Raw genomic sequence first — 22011 nt, 5'->3', positions numbered from 1 at the left:
TTCTTTGGAAGCTTCCTCTCAGGGGTGTACTCCACCCTGTGAGGTGTGGGGTGTCAGACTGCCCCTAGTGGGGGATGTCTCCCAGCTAGGCTACTCAGGGGTCAGGGACCCACTTGAGCAGGCAGTCTGTCCGTTCTCAGATCTCAACCTCCGCGTTGGGAGATCCACGGCTCTCCCCAAAGCTGTCAGAGTCGTTCGCGTCTGCACCGGCCCCCGCTGCTTCCCCTGTTGGTCTTCAGCTGTGCGCTGTCCCCAGAGGTGGAGTCTCAGTTGAAAATGCAGAAATCACCAGTCTTCTGTGTCGCTCGCGCTGGGAGTTGGAGACTGGAGCTGTTCCTATTCAGCCATCTTGCTCCCCATCCCTTTTTGATATTCTTTAGTGGTTTCAAATTAAATTGCTTTCTAAATTTTCTTATAATGTTTTAGATGATAGGAAACTACTTGCAGAGGCATTTTTGCATAGTAGTGAAGAACATGAGCTGAGGAGTTTGAATTGTAGATCTCAGCTCTGCCACTTTGTGACTGTATGACCTGAGTTATTTATTCTGTGCCTTAGTTTTCTCAGTCATCATATGGGAATCATAGTAGTCTTTTCCTCAGGAGGTTAAGATGAGAATTAACAAGATAATGCATATAAATGGCTTAAGTACATTAGTTTTTGGCAGTCTAAGCACTCAATGTTTATATAATGTTATATAATTAATTTTCTTATTACTTTTTAGAATGTTATGAAACAGATAAATTTACATATTTTTATGTATTTTACCTGAGGATTTTGACTAATCCCTTTATTTGGTAATAAGAATTTGGGGCTGGGCATGGTGGCTCACGCCTGTAATTCCAGCACTTCGTGAGGCCAAGGCAGGAGTATTGCTTGAGGCTAGGAGTGCAAGACCATCTTGGGCAACATATTGAGACCCCTATCTCTTCAAAATAATAAAAAATTAGCCGAGTATGGTGGCATGCAACTGTAGTCCAAGCTACTCAAGAGGCTGAGGTGGGAGGATCACTTGAGCCTGGAAGGTCTAGGCTGCAGTGAATTGTGATCATGCCAGTACACTCCAGCCTGAGTGTTAGAGTGAGACCTTGTCTCAAAAAAAGAAAAAAATAATAATTAGAACTTTAAACACTACTGTTCTTTGAGATTTATTCCTTGAGTATATTCATTGAGCCATGTACATTATCTTCATGTAGATTTATTAAGTTGATATATTATTTTGAGTCTAAAATTCTGCATTATTTGAAATTTGCATTATTTAAAGAAGGCAAATTGCTGTTACAAGTAAACCCCAAAATATATAATGATACAAATACAATGGAAGTTTCTTTCTTGCTCATGTAACAGTCCTATTACAGTAGATGAACAGGTGAGCAGAGTAGCCTTCTTCCATGCAGTCTTTCAGATTGTTGGAGCCTCTGTCATTTTCAATTGTGGCTTCTAAAATTACATTAGGAGCTATCTTCATTCTAGCCAGCCACAAGGAAAGAGAATACAGAGGCATATACCTACCTTGGAGATTTTTATGGGCCAGACCTAGAAGTGATACACATACTTCTACACACATTCTTCTAGCTAAAATCAGTCACATGACCACATGTCACATTTCTCAAGGAGCCCAAGAAATATTGATTAGTTGTGTGCCAAGGAAGATGAGATCATGAATTTTGGCGAGCAGCGAGCAGTCTATACCACATTTGAGCTGGAAACAAATATATAGATTAAATCCTAATGTAGATCACTGAACTGATTTATTTCCTAATAAATAATTCTGAAAATTGTATAGCTATTTTAGTCTTAAAAATATTTATCTTATAAAAGAGAGAGAGAAATTCTACCTTTCCTGTGGTTTAATTTTCTGCTAAAACAAAAAACAGAGACAATCCTACTGTGGTCTGGAACTTTTTTTTTTTTTTTTTTGAGACAGAGTCTTGCTCTGTCGCCAGGCTGGAGTGCAGTGGTGTGATCTTGGCTCACTGCAGCCTCCACCTCCCAAGTTCAAGCAATTCTCCTGCCTCAGCCTCCCGAGTAGCTGGGATTACAGGCACCCAACACCACACCTGGCTAATTTTTGTATTTTTAGTAGAGACGGGATTTCACCGTGTTAGCCAGGATGGTCTCGATCTTCTGACTTCATGATCTGCCCTCTTCGATCTCCCAAAGTGCTGGGGTTACAGGCGTGAGCCACTGCGCCTGGCCGGTCTGGAACTTTTTATTATTTATTTGTAAAGGTTAAGGATTACATTGTCTTCTTAGAAAAATTAGACGATCTTTATTATCTTTATAAGACTGGATAGCATTCTGCATCTCAGCCATAATTATTTTTCAGAGACTGGAGATATATGCTCATTTGTGTCTTTCCCCAAGCTCTCTCAGAAGTCTGTGTGCTTTGAACTAGAATGCTGTTCTATGTGATTTACATAAATTAAACTCATCTCACACAACAACCCTGTGAAATACAGAACATCATTTCCCCCATTTTGCACATGAGGAAATGTGGTTGAGAGAGGTTAAATAACTTACATAAGAACATCTATTTATTTAGTGGGGCATCTGGGCTCTGATCCAAGAAGTCTGCTTTCCAGAGCCCGTATTCTTAACTGGAGTTTTTGTGGATACTCCAGAGTTGAGTTTTAGTACTGTGGACATCACGGACTATCACAGGGCGACAGATTCTAGGGTATAAGAGGGTTCTTCATCAAATTTGCTTATTATTGCAGTTCCGATTGTTAAGGTAGACAAGTGAAGCCAGAGGAAACTGGTGGATTGAAAATGGGGAGGAGTTAAGGAGCCATAGGCTCTGCTGACAGTCAAGAAGGTATCGTGGGTGATAAGGGGAAGGGGAGTTCCATGTCCAGGATTTAGGAGAAAGGGATGAAGTCTAAGACTTGACTGCAACAGTGAGTGGTAAGGATGGCTCAAATAAGGCCTGCCCTATAACTGTGCTCTTAATTTTACTATGCTCTATTGCTCAACTTTACTGACATTATTATTTTAAGCCACCTAATTCCATGCACAAAAGTCTGTATCTAATTGTCATCTTGTTTGATAACTTCCTTATACAAACCAGTCACTCAGATAGTTTGAATTTTGGCTTTGTCATTTACCAACTGTGTGACCTTGAGCAAATAATTTAGCTTCAGAGTTTCCTTCCATGATTTAGGGATGAGAATACCCATCTCATTGGTCACTATGGCAGTGAAGCGTGGTTGTATTTACAGTACTTAGCATAGCCTTAGGACATGGTAGATAAAGGGTAGCTCTGAATGTTATGGATATCGTGGTAGACATTAGAGATCATTATAAATCCTTGTTTTCAAGATTAAGAATTCAGGGCATAGAGAAATTGAGTTGCACCTCATAGAGCCACAACTATTTAGTTGGTCCCTGAGAGGAGCATGGACCCAGGCCTCCCCATTCATTGTTCTTTCTTTGTCAAATGACTATTCTGAAAGAGAAAACAAGAACACCTGTCTCATTTTTAAAAATTATAATATCTGTGCACATGCTTCAAGGAGTATACGAAAAACTGGTTCGAATCTAACAAAGAACTGCAAAGCAGTTATGAATCTAATCTATTTCAGTTATTATCATTCATTATTTAACAATGAATTTTCCTCCTCACTTTTCTTAAATCATGGCTTTTAATGCTTGTGACAGGTTTCAACCAGCAAGCATTTAACCTGATTTTAACCTGGATAAATTGGATTACATAGTACCTTAAAATCTTGCTTGTTACTTACCTGTATCTGGGTTTAAAATGCCAAAAGAAATTAAAATTGGAGCCTTTTGAGCCTCCTTAATTCAATAGATTTAGACAGAAAAATCCAATATTCAGAGCAATGTTGATATTTCAAGAGAATCAATTTTTAAAAAGTTAAGAAGTAACCTTCTGAGCCAGTGATGAATTGGAGTACTGCAAGAATCACACGCAAAAAGGTTGTGGTGGCTGATGGTAGCCAGGCATGTAGTATTTGCCTTCTTTCAGTTAAAGTAGCTAAGGTAAAAAGATAAAAGGACCTTATACTTTGATGAGACATTAAAAAATGATTGAGCGTGCTTACAGCTGTATCTCAGTGATATTATGTAAATTAAGCTATAAGCAAAGCATCTGTTTTCTAATGTTTCTGCTATTAAAGGATGTACACAATAGCTCTACAGTAAATACAAACAGCTTAACAGTATATGAAGTATTCACAAGATGTAAGGCTTATTTGGAGGGGAACGCATCATAATGGACTTGAATTCTTTCCTATTTAAGAGAGAAGAATTTTTGATGAACAAAACTGTAATGTGGATATTCTAATGTTCTTATTACATTAGTTGCCCCCATTCAAAACCTCCTTGATTATGGAGGATTGCTGTTAAGTGAACTTGAGCAGTGGTTTCTAAGCTTTTAAAATTTCTTTCTTTTAAATTCTCCCCCAGACTTTAAATTCTCAAGACTTTCTTTTAAATTCTCCCCCAGCTAACCCTATGTTTTGAAAGAATTGTTTGCCACTGTTTGCATATGTTAATTAATGGCTGATGTCTTCTCTTTTTTAGTAAATCAAAGATAGAATATATAAATAACATGTATGTATATCTATCTATATATAGATATACACTATATGTCTATATATACATACAGAGAGAGACATACACAGAGTTACATATATAACTGTTGTATGAGCTCTGCACAGAATGAGATAACCATAAAAGAGGATTATCAGATTTGGCTGATGTAATTTCAATTAAAAGCACAGAAACTTGGTAGTTTATCTGTCTTGTATATTTTTAAAGTGTTTTATTTATGTTCAATTTTTTAAAATATTCATAATAGGCCAGGTGCAGAGGCTGAGGTGGGAGGATTGCTTGAAGCCAGGAGTTAAAGACCAGCCTTGGCAACATACTAAGACCTTGTTTCTACAAAAAATAAAAAATTAGCTAAGTGTGCTGGCATGCATCTGTAGTCTCAGCTACTTAGGAGGCTGAGGCAGGAGGATCACCTGAGCCCAGGAGTTGCAGTTTGTTTGAGGCTTCAGTGAGCCATGATCATGCCACTGCATTCCAGCCTGAGCAGCAGAGTGAGACCCTGTTTCAAAAAAAAAACAAAAATTCATTTTGAATCACAGAACCTGAGAAAATACTTTTGTGGATCTTTAGACCCTTAAAATATTAGGTAGGATAACTACCAAAATAGCTTCTATAGTCAGGCTTTAGTTATCTAGAGCAGCACTGTCCAATGGAAATATAAACCATGGAAATATGAACCACAAATGTAGTTTTAAAGTTCTGGTTTTTTTTTTTTTTTGGTTTTTTTTTTTTTTTTTTTGAGACAGCATCTTGCCTGTTGCCCAGGCTGGAGCTGCAGTTGTGCGGATCTCGGCTGACTGCAAGCTCTGCCTCCCGCGGTTCACGCCATTCTCCAGTTGTTAGAATGGTAAAAAAAGATGAAGTTAATTTTAAGCATGGAAGAGCCACAGGTATATTCAAAATATTATCATTGCTCAACATCGACAAACCACATACATAAAATTGTTGAGGATCAACCAAAAGGAATTGTATTTGAAAACACTAGGAATTCTTACAATTCAGTAAGGGGAAGAAAACATATAATCAATTGAAAAAATAGGCAAGAGACCTGAACAGGCCTTTATGGAAGAGGATATACAAATGACAAAAAAATGTAATATATATAGTCAACTTTATTAATAATTTTGGCAATACAAATTAAAACCATAGTAGAAAAGATAGCTGAGCACAGACTGCAGAAGAATGAGGACAAACTGGAATGCAACTGCACCTCCGAATCTTCCTTTCACCATCTCTGAACAAAGAAAACCATTAATGTGTAATGCCTAAGACTTCATTTCCACCTTCCAGAACTCCCGCCACTTTACTTTTGGCAAACTTTAACCGTGAACCATGTAAGCAAGAGTCTAAGTAATTTAGTTCCCATTATAAACAGGTAGACAGTTGAACAAGCCAGCACAATGAGAGTCTACTACACACTCATCATACTTGCTAAAATTTAAAAGACTGATGGTACCAAAGGTCCAGGCTGTGGAATGGCTGGAATTCTCATACATTGCTGGTGGTAGTATAAATTGGTAGAACTTTATGTGGAAACTTTAGCTTCTTTAACATATTAAGTTAAATACATGTAACGTAATACCCAGCCAAAAAAAAAAAAAAGAGAGAGAGAGACATGTACAAAAACATTCATAGAAGCATTATTTACAGTAGCCCAAATCTGGAAACAACCCAAGTGACCCAACAGGAGAATGGATATTTGTGGTATAGTCATTATAAAATCTTATGACTCAATGAAAATAAATTACAGGTACATAGTTTAGCTGGATGAATCACTTGGACACAAAAATATATATTGCATGATTCCATTACTATCAAATTCAAAACAACACAAAATTAATTTATGGTGTTAGAAAGCAGGTTAGTGAATACCTCTGGGAAAGTGTTTGGAGGATGTCTAGGGAGACTACTGGGGTGTGGGCAACATTTTGTTTATTAACAGGGTCTTGGTAACATGGACATACATTTTGGTGAATCCATTTTGCCATAAACTTAAGTACTTTTTTGTGTGTTCCTGATATACTTTGATGGAAAAGCTTAAAATAAATAACTTGCAAACTTTAAAATTATTCAGATATTTTACATTTTTTTTTACTTGTACTAAGTCTTCAATACTCAGGGTGTATTTTATACTTATAGCACATCCTAATTCAGACTAGCCACATTTCAAGTATTCAGTAGCCAGCCACATGTGACCAATGGATACCCTATTGGGCATTGTGGGTCTATAGCCTCGCCATTTTAGAGCTTCTAAGGAGTTAGACTTTATTTCAGGGCTCTTGTTGGAGTATTAATTAGGAGTAATAGGAGATTATTCCTCCCAAGGAACTCATCTTAATTTTACTGCTGCTTTTGGTTCTATAGAATATTTTCCATATAAAAACAGATGGTTCTTTTTATATGCAAGTTCACAAGACACCTAATATGTCATTGTTTTGGTTTTTTGTTCGTATTGCTTTATTACCATTCTTCTCATAACTACCTTTTTTAAAAGCAAACTTTTCATTGAATGTGTGACATACATACATAAAAGAACACAAATTATAGCCCAATGAATTTTTACAAAGTATAAACATACCCATTGTGTGTATCCCAGAAATAGAACAATAGAGAGCCCAGAAATCATATATTTACAGTCAATTGATTTTTGACAGAGGTGCCAAGAACACACAGTGAAGAAAGGACAGTTACTTCAATAAATGGTGTTAGGTCAACTGGATGTCCACATGCAGAAGAATGAAATTAGACCCTTATTTCACACCATATATAAAAATCAACCCAAAATGAAGTAAAGACTTATATGTAAGACCTGAAACTATAAAATTATTAGAAGAAAACCTAGAGAGGAAGCTCTATGACATTGGTGTGGGCAATGATTTTTTCTGGATAGACAAAATAGCAAAAAATAGACAAATGGGATTACATCAAACTAAAAAGCTTCTGAACAGTGAAGGAAATAGTCAACAAGGTGAAGAGACTACTTACAGAATGAGAGAAAATATTTGCAAAACATACATAAGGAGCTAATATTCAAAATATATGAGGAACTCAACCCAATAGCAAGAAAACAAACAACCTGATTTTTTAAATGGGTGAAGGATCTGAGTGGACATTTCTCAAAAGAAGACATACAAATGGCCAACAGCTATGTGAAAAAATGCTAATATCACTAATCATTAGGGAAATGCAAATCAAAACCACAATGAGATATCCCCTCATACCTGTTAGAATAGCTATTATCCCCTCATATCTGTTAGAATAGCAAAAGAAGAGTGTTGGTAAGGATGTGGAGAAAAGGGAACCTTTTCACACTTTTGGTGGAAATATAAATTAATACAGCCATTAAGGAAAATAGTATGGAGGTTCCTTAAAAAATTATACAACTACCATATGATCCCACAGTCCCACTGCTGGGAATATATCTGAAGGAACTGAAATCAGTCTACCAAAGAGATACCTGCACTCCCATGTTTATTACAGTACTATTCACAATAGCCAAGATATGGAATCAATTAACAGATGAATGGATTTAAAAAATGTGTATACACACACACAGAGACAGAAAATGGAATACTATTTGGCTTTTAAAAAGAAAGAAATAGGCCGGGCACGATGGCTTACGCCTGTAATCCCAGCTCTTTGGGAGGCCGAGGTGGGCAGATCATGAGGTCAGGAGATCAAGACCATCCTGGCTAACACAGTGAAACCCCGTCTCTACTAAAAATACAAAAAAAATTAACCAGGCACTGTGGCGGGTGCCTGTAGTGCAAGCTACTCAGGAGGCTGAGGCAGGAGAATGGGGTGAACCCGGGAGGTGGAGCTTGGAGAGAGTCGAGATCGTGCCACTGCCCTCCAGCCTGGGCAACAGAGCGAGACTCCGTCTCAAAAAAAAGAAAGGAAGAAATCCTGTAATAACATGGATGAACCTGGAGGACATTGTATGAAGTAGAATAAGCCAGGTACAGAAAGACTTAATGAGCTCACTTATATGTGGAATCTAAAAAAGTTATATTATAGAGGTAGAGAGTAGAATGGTGGTTACCAGGGGCTAGGGAGCAGGAATTGGGAAAATGTCAGTCAAACAATATAAAATTTCAAAATAAGAAATGGAACATTGTCAGCATCCCAAAAACTCCTGCCTGTGCCACCTTCCAGTCACTACCTCAAAATGGAACCCAAATCATAACACTATAGTTTTGCTGGTTTGTGAAATTTTTACAAACAGAATAATACAGTGTTATACGTTTGTGTGTCTGGTTTATTTTGCTTAAAATTATGGTTGCGAGATTCACTCATATTGCTGATTGTTGCTGTCATTCTTTTCTTGTCATTGATTGTAGCATTCCATTGTGTGAATATATCACAATTTGTCCATTTTATTGTTGATGAACATAAGTAGTTTTCCATTTTTTTATTATTATGATTAGTGCTGTTATGAACATTGTTGTACATGTCTTTTAGTGAATGTTTTGTTCATTTGTCTGTTGGTACATAACTGGAAGTGGAATTGCTGTGCTGTAGTATAAACATATATCAGTTTATGTAGATACTGCCAAATAGTTTCTAAAAATGATTGTACCCATTTCCACTCAACTGAAATAATGAATCTTACTTGTTTCACATTCTCACAAACATTTGATATAATTTTGTTTTTTGTTTTAGTCATGCTGATGTTTCTTTTCTAACGTAGTCTTAAACATAAATGTACTTTGAATATCCTCTTTTGTGGAATGTCTTAAATCTCTTGCCCATTTCTTTATTGTATTATCTGAGTTTTCCTTATTGATTTGCAGGAGTTCTTTATACATTATGGGTAAAAGTCCTGTGTCATGTGTGTGTATTGTATATACTATCTCCCACTCTATAACTTGCCCTTTCACTCTTGTAATCATATCTTTTGATTAATTTCTTAATTTTAATGTAGTCCAGTTTAAATATTTTCATTTGTGTTTAATGCTTCTTGTGTCCTGCTAGAAAAATCTCTGCCTGCCTGCAGCATTAGTATATTTGCCTATTTTTTTCTAACAGCATTATTATTTACCTGTCATATTTAGCTCTAAAAATCCCCCTGGAATTAATTTTTGTGTATGGAGTGAGGTAGGAGGTTAAGATTCATTATTTTATATATGGATATCCAGTTTACATTAGTACTATGTTGTCTCCATTGTAACTTACAGACTTTCATGTATGGGTCTGTTCTGGGCTTTTTTTTTTAGATGGAGTCTCGCTCTGTCACCCAGGCTGGAGTACAGTGGCACAATCTCGGCTCACTGCAAGCTCCACCTCCCTGGTTTATGCCATTCTCCTGCCTCAGCCTCCCAAGTAGCTGGGACTACAGGCTCCCGCCACCATGCCCGGCTAATTGTTTTTTGTATATTTAGTAGAGACGGGGTTTCACTGTGTTAGCCAGGATGGTCTCGATCTCCTGACCTCATGAGCCACCGTGCCCCGCCTGTTCTGGGCTCCTTATTCTGTCACAACCAAGTTTTTTGGTAAAATCAAGTAAGTGGTATATGTGTGGGTCATTCTTAAGATGAAGGAATTCTAGAGTTAAGTGAAATTAATTTATTCAAGATGTCCTAGGAAGCAGTATTAGAACATTTATCCTTGAACTGGAAGAAGTTACATATTATCAGTAATAGAGCCAAGCTTAGTTGTCAAAACCTCTGACTTTGAAACATATAAAGGGTTCTTTAGTTCCAAACTTTTTTTTTCCCTTTCTGAAATGGGGCCTTGCTCTGTCACCCAGGCTGGGGTACAGTGGCACAATCACAGAGCTCACTGCAGCCTCAACCTCCCAGGCTCAAGCAGTTCTCCCACTTCAGCTTCCTTAAACTAGGACTACAGGTGTGCACCACTACATCTGACTGATTTTGTGTGTGTGTGGTAGAAAAGGGTCTTGCTATGTTGCCCAGGCAGGTCTTGAACTCCTGGGCTCAAGTGATCCTCCTGCCTCAGCCTCCCAAAGTGCTGGAATTACAGGTATAAGCCACTGTGCCCAGTCTACCTCCGGACTTTCAGTTATACATCCTTATTAGTAAATGATGTTTTAACATATAACCTAATATATGTATTAAATATATTTATTAATAAGTTTTATATTGTATATGTAGTATACCTATATTACTACATTAATATGTTATTTTCTTTATAAAACACAAAATTGAAAATGAAAGGAAATCATAAAATAGAAATAGAAATTCTAATGTTTTCTTTCTACACCTCTGTATCAGCCAAGATGGGCTAGGTTATGTGTGTTATCAACTCTCAAATTTCAATGGCTTAAAACAACACATGTTTATTGTCTGATTCTCCGTATCCATTGTGGTTTGGCTTCAGCACTCCTCTCTATTGTATTATTCTCTGAATTGTTCAACACTCTAGCACCCAGACTGACACAGCATCCACCAGCCAGAGGCTTGCTGGTCATCAAGACAGAAGGAAAAAGAATGGGGAATTAACACTTAAGGCTTTGGCCTAGATGTGACACATGGCACTTCTGCACACATTTCATTGGCCAAAACAAGTTACGTGTTCCTAATTTCAGGGAAGAAAAGCCCTAACCTTGTGCCCAGGCAGAGAAATGGACATATTTTAGACAGCATTAAAAGTGGTCACCTCTCCCATGATCAGTTTTGGAAAACACAGCCCAGGATTTGTGTTTGTCTAAGAATATAAACACACAAAGACAAGTCCATTTAGCTTCTTCCATTATTTTGTGTTTTTAAAACACTGCAATTGAGTAATGAGTCTACTACAACTATAGGCATAGTGGCCTCTCTTGCTTAAAACTCTATAATGGATTCTTTGGCACTCATTATATAACTCAGACACCTTAATATAGCCTACAAGCCCCACCTTTCCAGCTTCAACTCACTCCACTCACACCACACCTCAGAGGCCTCAGACTGGCCATTCAGTCCTTGAAGGGAGACATGTGCTCCCTACTTCTGTCTTGAATGTTTTTCTTCCCTTTCTCCTTGTTTTTGCCTCATCACTCTGTAGCTTTAAGATCAAATATTTCTTCCAGGAAGCCCTCTCTGACTCCCAGAGTACATCAAATCCTCTCTGTTCTACACTCTCATAATACCCTATACTTTGCTTCCAGAGAAGCCATTCCATTTTATAAGTGTATTTTTACACTACTCTTTGTTCAGTCAATTTCTCCAATTAGAGTACAAGCTCCAAGGGGTAAGAATCACGTCTGTTTTGCTCACCACTGTATGCTATTCCTTGTGTTTAGCCCAGTTACTGGCGTATATTAAGAGCTTGTTAAATATTGAGTTTGGTTATAGTTTTATATTTTAGGTCTGTGACCTTTTGTTTGTTTGTTTGTTTGTTTGTTTTTAAGATGGAGCTTCGCTCTGTTGCCCAGGGTGGAGTGTGGTGACACAATCTCGGCTCACTGCAACCTCCGGTTCCCAGGTTCACGCCATTCCCCTGCCTTAGCCTCCTGAGTAGCTGGAACTACAGGCACACACCACCACGCCCGGCTAATTTTTTGTATTTTGGTAGAGATAGGGTTTCACTGTGTTAGCCAGGATGGTCTTGATCTCCTGACCTCGTGATCCACCCGCCTCGGCCTCCCAAAATGCTGGGATTACAAGCATGAGCCACCATGCCTGGCCAGGTCTGTGACATTTGTGTAGTCTATAGAGAACATATCTGAGATATTTATACAGTCCATAGAGAATGATTTGATAAGAAGATGTAAATCACACAAACTGCAAATACATGCTTGTTCTATGTCTCTATGTCTTAGGGAGTCTAAGAGAGTCCAAGGTCAGAATGTTTTTCCTGTTCTCTCTGAATTGAAATATATCCTCACATAGATTTTCACTTTCTTTAGGTGTTGTTCCCTTTCTCATTTTTTGAGTGATAATTTTATGTTTAAAGTGAGAGCCATAGAGTCAGGGGATATATCACATTTAACATAAATGGCAATAAAACTGCCCAAGCAATGGGTGTCTTATATAGGCATAGTTAATAAACAAGCTGTGTGATATTAAGCTATGTTTCTCTCTAGCTTTCTGGAGATAGTACTGAATTCCCAAAACAAAGTGTGATTTATTTTTTGTGATAGTGTGCATCAGCAAAAGGGCATGTATTAGATGCTTGGAAATGCTTTGCTATAGATGTATGTCTTTTCACTATTTGTCTTCATATATAAGTATTGGGGGCAACTTTAGTCATTTCTGTTTCTCTTTTCAGAAAGAATAACAATTTTTTTTCACTTTCTTATCTATATGTTTCATTGTGGACTGTCAGTACTGTTCTTCATTTAAAATGCAAATGTTCTAATAATCTACAATCATAACCTTATGGTAGAACTCATACAGACATTGTAATCTCTAAGCCTTTGAAAGTAGTGTTCTTCATTTTTATTCTAGAAGACAGCTACTGCTTCTCATCAATAAGAGAGTGGGATTAAAAGGAACATGAGTAAGGATTATATTTGCAGAGCCTGTCTATTTATTCAACAGTATTGTTGAATAAAAATGTTTCTTAAGTATCATTTTCCCTCGACATATGTGGGGGATTGGTTCCAGAATCACCCTCCCCCTACCACTGCATATTCCAAAATTCATGCATACTCAAGTCCCACAGTTGCTTCTAGGACATCAGCCATTCTGGTACTTGGGTTTTGTAGCCTGCAAATACTATATTTTTTATCTGTGGTTGGTTCAAAAAAAATTCACATGTAAGTGGACCCCCCCCACAGTTCAAACTCACATTGTTCAAGGGTTAGCTGTATCTATTTTGTAGCAGAAGCTAGGGCAACTTAGAAAGAGAATGACCTTTTCTATGAAACTTAATTTTGTTTCAAACAGTAACATTCTGATAAGAGCTGAGTTTTACTCTTTTGTTAGCACTGTCAGTTTTCTTAACTATAGAATGGGAATGATAAAATAACCATCTCAGCTGGGCACGGTGGCTCACTCCTCTAATCCCAGCACTTTGGGAGGCTGAGGTGGGCGGATCACCTGAGGTCGGGAGTTCGAGACCAGCCTGACCAACATGAAGAAACCCCGTCGCTACTAAAAATATAAAATAAGCCAGGCATGGTGGCGCATGCCTGTAATCCCAGCTTCTCAACAGGAGAATCACAAACCTGGGAAGTGGAGGTTGTGGTGAGCCGAGATCGCGCCATTGCACTCCAGCCTGGGCAATGAGAGCAAAACTCCCATCTGAAAAACAAACAAGTGAAACAAAACAAAAAACAAAATAACCATGTCATGAAGTTCTTGTGAGGAGTAAATAAGATAGTACATTTAAAATACTTATCCCAGCACCTGGCATATAACAAACACTTCATATATTTTAGATTTACTATGAGACTTCGTCCAAAGTTAACCTCTTAGGTATTTGTTTTCCTCTGTTCCTCCCCTCTTGTTTTTCTCTAAATTGTCATCAAAGATAAATTTCTAAAACAAAAATGTGATTGTATAACTGCCTCTTTGATACCATCTTTTCGGCTTTAAAAACCTTTAGTGGTTTCCTGTTGTCTGAAGAGGAATGCCTCAAATACATGGATGGTATTCAGCAGCTTCCCACGTGGCCCTAGCCTTCCTTCCCAAACCATCTTCTGCCTTGACCACCCACTGGGTTGCCCAAATAGGCCACATAGTTTTATTTTGCTCCCTTGGCTTGTCTTTCTCTGTCTAGAATTCCTGCTGTAGGCCTCACCTCCTCGTCACCCCACAACCTGAAGAAACAGTTGTCTGTGGGAAACTGAAAGATTCCTCTTCTTTCTAGGCAGAATTTTTGGTTCCTGATTATGCATCTCTTTTTAGCATTTATTATGATATCTAAGGTAATTCTATATGTCTTGCTCTCTTACTAGCTCATGAGTTCCTTCACAGCAGAGGCCATAGTTTATTCATCATTGTGATAACACTGATGAGTGTCACTAGAACTCAGTAGGCACTCAGTAAAAATTGTTGAAGTAATGTATTAATATTTGGTTTAATTTTATTTTGATTTCAGTGTGTTTTTATTCTAGGTCCTTGGCCTTGTCCAAAACATGAGTGTTTTCCAGTGTCCAAAATGTAAACACAAAACTCATATTTTTGGTGCTGATGGTGCAAGGAAACTAGCACAGACCCTTGGTCTTGAAGTTCTAGGTAAGACTGTGGGATGTTCTTTTGCAGAAGTGGCAGAAGGGAAAGTGGGGATGAGGCTTGATGACTAAGAGTGTCTCAGAGGCCGGGCGCAGAGGCTCACGCCTGTAGTCCCAGCACTTTGGGAGGCCGAGGCGGGCGGATCATGAGGTCAGGAGATCGAGACCATCCTGGCTAACACTGTGAAACCCCCGTCTCTACTAAAAATACAAAAAATGAGCCGGGCATGGTGGCGGGCGCCTGTAGTCCCACCTATTCGGGAGGCTGAGGCAGGAGAATGGTGTGAACCCGGGAGGCGGAGCTTGCAGTGAGCCGAGATTGTGCCACTGCACTCCAGGCCTGGGCGACAGAGTGAGACTCTGTCTCAAAAAAAAAAAAAAAAAGAGTGTCTCAGAAAATGATGATTTGCTTTTGGCTTTGTGTTTTAAATTAATATAGCACAGTTCTATATGTGTTACCCTTTCTTTGGCTTTTTTGAATAGGTTTGTTCTGACAAGTATGATGATAATTTCTATTTTAAATAAAAATTGTTTATAATTTAAATTTGAGAAGAGAGTTTTGTGGTCTAAGTACTGTAGTTTGAAGCCATATTTTAAATGATGGTCACTAATGTGTTTGCTAAGTTGGTTGTACATCTCTCAGTATAAACAGGTATACATTAAAATATCTGTTCTGTATGTTGTAAAAACCTCTAGAAGTGTTCATTCTTAGTACATATATAAAAATGCCTTCCTGATTAATTCTGTATTTGTTCATCTTTCTGCTTTAGAATGACAGTATTTACTGTTTTCTGTAATATTTAATGTGTTTGACATGTCTAAAAAATATGGCACCTGAAATGTACATTGTACACACCGTTCATGGCACTGAACTGAAGAGTTCATTAGTGCTATGAGAACTAAAATCATGTGTTAAATAAGCAAGACACAGGTTTTTGATAAAAGATGATGTTCCAAAATCCACAGGCAACTTAACAGACTTTTAGAAAACATGTTTTGATATTCTAATTGTGAATGAGTTTCTGTTCTTGCCAAAGGCAGATGTTAGATGCTGAATAAGGAAGGCGTAGAGTGAATTATTAGACTTAGGTAGTTAAAAATTAAGATCCCTAGAGATCAAGGAATTTCAAAACATTCTCTGTTATAATTAAGTTTCTAAAAGTTGATGTTAAATGTATTATTGTTATGCATTTGCACTATAGCAGCCACTACAATACCAGGTGAATACTAATGATATATTTTGATACATTGCTATAATTATAGCCACTAATTATATTCTGCAACTGTTTTTCATTTAACCCAGAAAGTTCAATTTTCCAAATCTGCATAATAACAGATTGACATTCACTTATATAATAAAGTAAATGTGTAATTATAATGGCATTATTGAATTATACTGACAACATTATAATTTCCTAACTTACAAATGAGCTGAACAATTTCCTAAGTCAGTTATTTAGAATTTGAAACATTTCATTGAGAAACAATGGTATGTATGGAAGTTACATTTTAACCAACAACTCACAAATGTACAATTACCCTAAAAATGTATCAGAAACACTGATTACTGATCACAAAAATTGGATGGTGCCCTAGGCTGCTATGTCGGACAGTGTTAGGGAAAAATCATTTAGAGTTCCTCGTTAGGGCACATCCCCTCCTTTTAATGTATTCATGGGTCCCATGGTGTCTCCCATGAAGTGGAGCAGGGCTTCAATTACGAAGAGGCTGGAGTTGGGAAAGAGGAACTGAAATCAGGGAGAAAGCTTTCACAGCTATGGCCTCTTGGCCAGTTGAACCTCCTGGGAACCCTTATTTGTCCTTTACTGACTCCCTGGCAGACTCTTAATTCAGTGGGTTGTGTTTTAAATGATTATTTGGCACGATAGCTCTTCAGAACCTTATCTGTATTTACCTACAGGGATAGTTTATGCATAGTAGTTAAAGTCTCAGACCATCTCACAGAAAACCCTTTAACCTATTATATGTCTGAAATGTTCCCTCATTTCTTTCAGACTTGGCACCTCAAAGATACTTCTCAGGCTCAGACTGCTCCTCACTCACTTTTACTTTTTAAAAATCCCTGTCTAGATACAACCATTAGCCCGTTACCATTCTTACTATGCCACCTGTTTCTAACAAGACTTTTCCCCTTCTTGGTCTAATCTTCTGTGTCTGTAGGTAGGATTGTGAGTATCTGGAGAGCAGAAATGATGTCAATAGATGGCTATATAAAGGAGAAGATTTTGCTCTTTTACCTTCCATTTATGCAGTAGAAAAGAAATCATTCATGATTCTTTACTAGAATGACAGTTCATAAATTGAGAGGAAAAAATTTCATTTCTAAGCATTTTCTATAACATTTTTTTCTGCCTGCTCCTGTGACAGTTTCCTACAGTCCGAAGTTGATCTAGAGAATAGGAATCAAATTTAATGAAAAGCTAATCCTTAAATGGCTACTGAAATATCATGTATTTGTCATTTGGCCATTGGATATTGAGGAAAGACTTACAGTTTAAGATCACAACATTTGACAAGAGGAGCAAGAAATAACATTTCCTTTTCCATGTACTTCATAGTGTGTATTGTAGTATTTTTATAACATACTTCTTTTGCATTATTTAAATTGCCTGACATGGTGCTAAATGACTTATTTGAATAAAACACCACATACACGTATGTTTTAATAACCTTTGCGTGGATTTGGAATGGTTCTGAGAATGCTAAGTACCAAGGCAAGTCAACTTTTCCACTTAAGACCCCACTCACTGCACTTTAAATCTCAGTCTTGATAGACTTCGTTTGTGATAGTGTGCTAGAAAGAGTATATTGGATGAGGGGTCAGAATTCAGGTCAGCTCTTAAATTCCACTGCCTGATAGTAGTATGTCCTCAAGAAAACACACCTCTCCCACCTCAGTCTGTATTTTGAAGGTTCTTATCATATACTTGCTGAGATCTCACCAAGCTCACAGGTTGTATATGGTGCTACACAGGCTAGTAGATAATAAGAGAAAAATAATTCTGTCTGATAAAGAGACAGATAGTTGAGATAACAGGTCTGGCCTACTTTTGACCAGTTCTTTGAGCTCACTCCATTTGCCAACATCAGGAAGGTTATTTTGTTGTATTTTTTTTGGACTACTTTGTCTCCCCATATTTTGCTCTTCAGTTTCCTCTTATTATGTGACATGATGTGTCTATAACAGATATTGATGGGAAAAATAATTTGCAAATGTCTTCCAAGCCATTGCTTGCTCGGAGACTTCCAGCAAAGAATAAATCAGAGGCCTTGTCCCTTGATGGGGTGCCACGGAGCTTTTCTATATAAACAAATACAATCACTGTACTACTCTAGAGTATTTTGTTTGTAATTCCCATTTGAAATTTCTTTTTCAGAGATTTAGCAATTAGAAGATAGTCAGTTTGAATCAATTTAGTTCAGATTTTGTTTCTTTCCATAGTTCAGATAGTGAGATTCAAAATGCCTGTATAAACTTTTCTGGTTCTAATGGATATCTGCTGGGCTCTTTTAGGAGACATTCCCTTACACCTTAATATAAGGGAAGCTTCAGATACAGGCCAGCCAATTGTGTTTTCACAGCCTGAGAGTGATGAGGTAAGTTCCATTTTGGATATATATTTTATTTCTTTTATATACTTTTGAAATATAGAAAGAAAGTTGGGAAGATTAAGCCTATATATTCATAGTGCATATATATTTAAACAAGGATTATTTAACTTGTCCAAAGCATCTTTTAGTTACTATTATGTACAGTAAGCTTCCAGTGCTGGCTCTAAATTATCAGCTGAACAAGTTTACCTACAGAGAATCATCACCCAACCAGTTTTCTCATGAAAAGCATGAACATTACAGTTTGTAAAATTCTTATATTGCTGGCTAGCAATATCTAACTGCCCAAGTTTATTATATTTCAGTATTAGAAGTTCAACTGATTGGAGAAGGAAGCCTAATGCAAGAAAGTATTGAATTGGATATAAGGTAATTGTGTAAACAATTAGAGGTGCAATTTTTTTTCTTTCCTTTTTTTCCAGACAGAGTTTTGCTCTGTCACCCAGGCTGGAGTACAGTTGTGCAATCCCAGCTCACTGCAGCCTTGACTTCCCATGCTCAAGCAATCTTCCCATCTCAGCCACCCCCTCCCGAGTAGCTAGGACCATAGGTGCACAGCACCATGCCCTGCTAATTTTTTTTAATTTTTTGTTTTTTTTGTGGAGACGGTCTCACTATGTTGCCCAGGTTGGTCTCAAACTCCTGGACTCAAGTTATCCTCCCATCTTGGCCTCCCGAAGTCCTCAGATTATAGGCATGAGCCACCATGCCCAGCCTAGAGATGAAATTTTCATTGCATTTATTTTAATAAATATAACTGAGAAGGTGAGGTGAAAAGACTAGTAGTGTTTCATTAGCCAACATCATTGGAGATATAGTTGATAGATTTTCAAAATTACTGCTACATAAAATCTTTCCGCATATAATATTTTAATCTTTTTAAAAATAGAAATAAAATGAATCATACATATTTTTTCTTTCCTAAATAACACTTGCTATTTAACTTGGAAACTGAATCATCATCTGGTACGTCGGTTTGGATGTTGTTCCTTTGTTGAACAGCCCCAATCAATCTTCTAATAGTTTTTCTTTTGTTTTTCTTTTCCCTAACTAATGGGTATAGCTTTACAGTACTGGTATTTTTTCTAAACATAACTACTGCTCTTTATATTCTAGTTTGTTTCCTTTAATCTTCTGTGAATTGGAAAATAAAAGAGCCAAGTCTGGTTAGAGCTGTAAAGTAAGAGTAAATGAACAGGAATCTTGGATAAGTAAAGTATATTCATTTTGAGTGATCTGTTTCCTGCGTTTAGAGGTCCTTTCCTTTTCTTAAGGGTCAGCAGCTATGGTATAGTGATTGTTTTGCTGGCCATATGATCTCTGAGTAAATACAGTATAACAGTTACCATTGTTTTTCTCCTCTCTGCCTTTTAGGTATTAACTGTTAAATTTACTTTTCAGTCTTTCTCAGCAATTTTTTAGATAAGCAAAAAAACCATAATCCTTGATCATCTTTGTAATTAAAGTCTGCCAATCCCAACTACCATAGCTGTACTTTATGCAGTATTTGAAAAAGTTCTATGAAAATTGAGGGTTTTTTGTTTTAATTACACACTTTTAAGTGCCTCCTGAGAACAGACTATTTAAAGACATTTCACAGTGATTCCTAGTGAATAAGAATAATTACTTGCCAGTGTATTTCAATTAAGAGTTTAGATTTTTATTATTTTTTTCACCTGTTCATTTTTTTCTTTGAAATCCTCCAGTAGTAAGAAACATTTCATTGAAGTTAGAGGAATGTAATATAACGGAGAACATATAGCAACCATCCAAAGATAATACGATTTAATACTCTAAATAGCTTTGTTAGATTCTCAAAGGGGATCTCTGCATGGAAGGAAAAGCACTAAATCTGAGTCATCATGGGTACCAAGTTTGCCACTTTCTATGTGTGACCTAAAGCAAGTTTTCTAACCTCTCTGAAGGTCCTTATAATGAAGAAGATGGGAAAGAATAAATGAAATAATAATGTGTACCTTGAAAAATGCCAAGTAGAATACAACTGAATCTTCTGAAACTGTCTATATAAGATGTCATGACACTAAATGTCTCTCCTCTTCCCTTTGTTGAAGAACTGAGTCCACTTAGTGTCCTTGACATGGTATCAAGTAAATATCACTCTTTGATGTTATTTAAAAATCAAGGTAGGCGTGGCACAGTGGCTTATGCCTGTAATCCCAGCACTTTGGGAGGCTGAGGCAGGCAGATCACGAGGTCAGGAGTTTGAGACCAGCCTGGCCAACATGGTGAAACACCGTCTCTACTAAAAATACAAAAATTAACTGGACGTGGTGGCACGCACCTCTAATCCCAGCTACTTGGAAGGCTAAGGCAGGAAAATCACTTGAACCTGGGAGGCGGAGGTTGCAGCGAGCCAAAGTCATGCTGTTGCACTCCAGCCTGGGCAAAAAGAGCAAAACACTGTCAAAAAAAAAAAAAAAAAAAAAATCAGGGTAGCAAAATTTGAATCAAGAGAGAATTCCCGGCTTCAACATCAAAGACATTAACTCCTAGACACTAAGAAGCTGTGATTGAGGCCTAGGATCAGAATCCTCTGGATAGTCTTATGATGAATCTTGCCTCCTAAAAGCCTCCTTCCCTTTCCCCCGTTAACTCAAATGGAAATGTGCTCTTAGAAACTAGTCACAACGCTCTCACCAGATTCTGTTGTATTCATAGAACCTTAACACCTATTCTGCCTGCATGTCTTCATTTAAAGAATGAAGGAAGTGTTTATTTGCCAACATGGTAAAACTTCTGCAGAAGTTAATGGGGCAAAACCTGTAATCTTATTTGTTAATTATTCACTTTAGACTGATAATTTTTTTTTTTTTTTTTTTAGAGACAGGATCTTGTTCTATCACCCAGGTTGGAGTGCAGTGGTGCAATCTTGGCTCACTGTAGCCTCTCCTTTTAGGCTCAAACAATCCTCCCACCTCATCCTCCTAAGTAGCTGGGAACTACAGGTGCACACCACCATGTACAGCTAATTCTTTGCGTTTTTGGTAGAGATGGGGTTTCACCATGTTGCCCAGGCTGGTGTCAAACTCCTGAGCTCAGGAGATTCACCTGCCTTGGCCTCCCAAAGTGCTGGGATTACAGACATGAGCCACCACACCCGGCCTAGACTCATACTTTTTATTGTTTACTTTTAGGGGTTGACCCATAGGCACAATTATAAATCGGTAAATGTTTAATCGTTAGCTTTTCATCTTCCTTCTTACTCCACCTTCTCCATTTCCTATTACTCCCTCCTCGCAATACCAGGTGTTAGGGCTCTTATTCTCTGCCCACAAAATCCTTTAGAATTACACATTGAGGATTTAACTCTCCCAGTAACGTTTAACTTTCAGAAGAGGCAAACACTAAAAATGTAGTGATTAATTTAAAGATATGAATTGTGGTGAATTTAAGGCATCATTGGAAATGTTGGAAGAGCTCATAGTACCAACTAAAAAGTAGTAATAGTCTGCTACTTGCTCAGACAATGGGCAAAACCTTCTGCACCTGTACACCATTTAGGAAAGGCAAGTAAGACTCCAAATGTAAGTAGTGTAAAGTAGCCAGAGAAAACAATAGAGGAGGGGTAAGAAGGCAATATTTAGGATTCAGAACCCCTAAATTCAATACCATCCCCGCATGCTGGTATGATTAATATTGTTGATGCAATTAAAACTGCCTTCTG

At 37.6% G+C, this 22011-nt stretch overlaps 1 protein-coding gene across 5 annotated transcripts in view; it reads left to right on the top strand.

Annotated features, from left to right (window-relative positions):
* The window catches only part of NUBPL (NUBP iron-sulfur cluster assembly factor, mitochondrial), a 377447-nt gene that overhangs the window by 260443 nt on the left and 94993 nt on the right, over nt 1-22011 (top strand). For all 5 annotated transcript variants that reach the window (XM_017895911.1, XM_017895910.1, XM_017895909.1 and 2 more), the window contains 2 exons: nt 14577-14697; nt 18229-18311. In XM_017895911.1, coding sequence (XP_017751400.1) covers nt 14577-14697; nt 18229-18311 — 204 coding nt within the window. The remainder of the gene's footprint in view (nt 1-14576; nt 14698-18228; nt 18312-22011) is intronic.

The sequence above is a fragment of the Rhinopithecus bieti genome, unplaced genomic scaffold, assembly GCF_001698545.2.
Source record: "Rhinopithecus bieti isolate Rb0 unplaced genomic scaffold, ASM169854v2 scaffold_21703, whole genome shotgun sequence".
NCBI lineage: Eukaryota > Metazoa > Chordata > Mammalia > Primates > Cercopithecidae > Rhinopithecus > Rhinopithecus bieti.
This window is presented reverse-complemented; position numbering and strand designations above follow the sequence as displayed.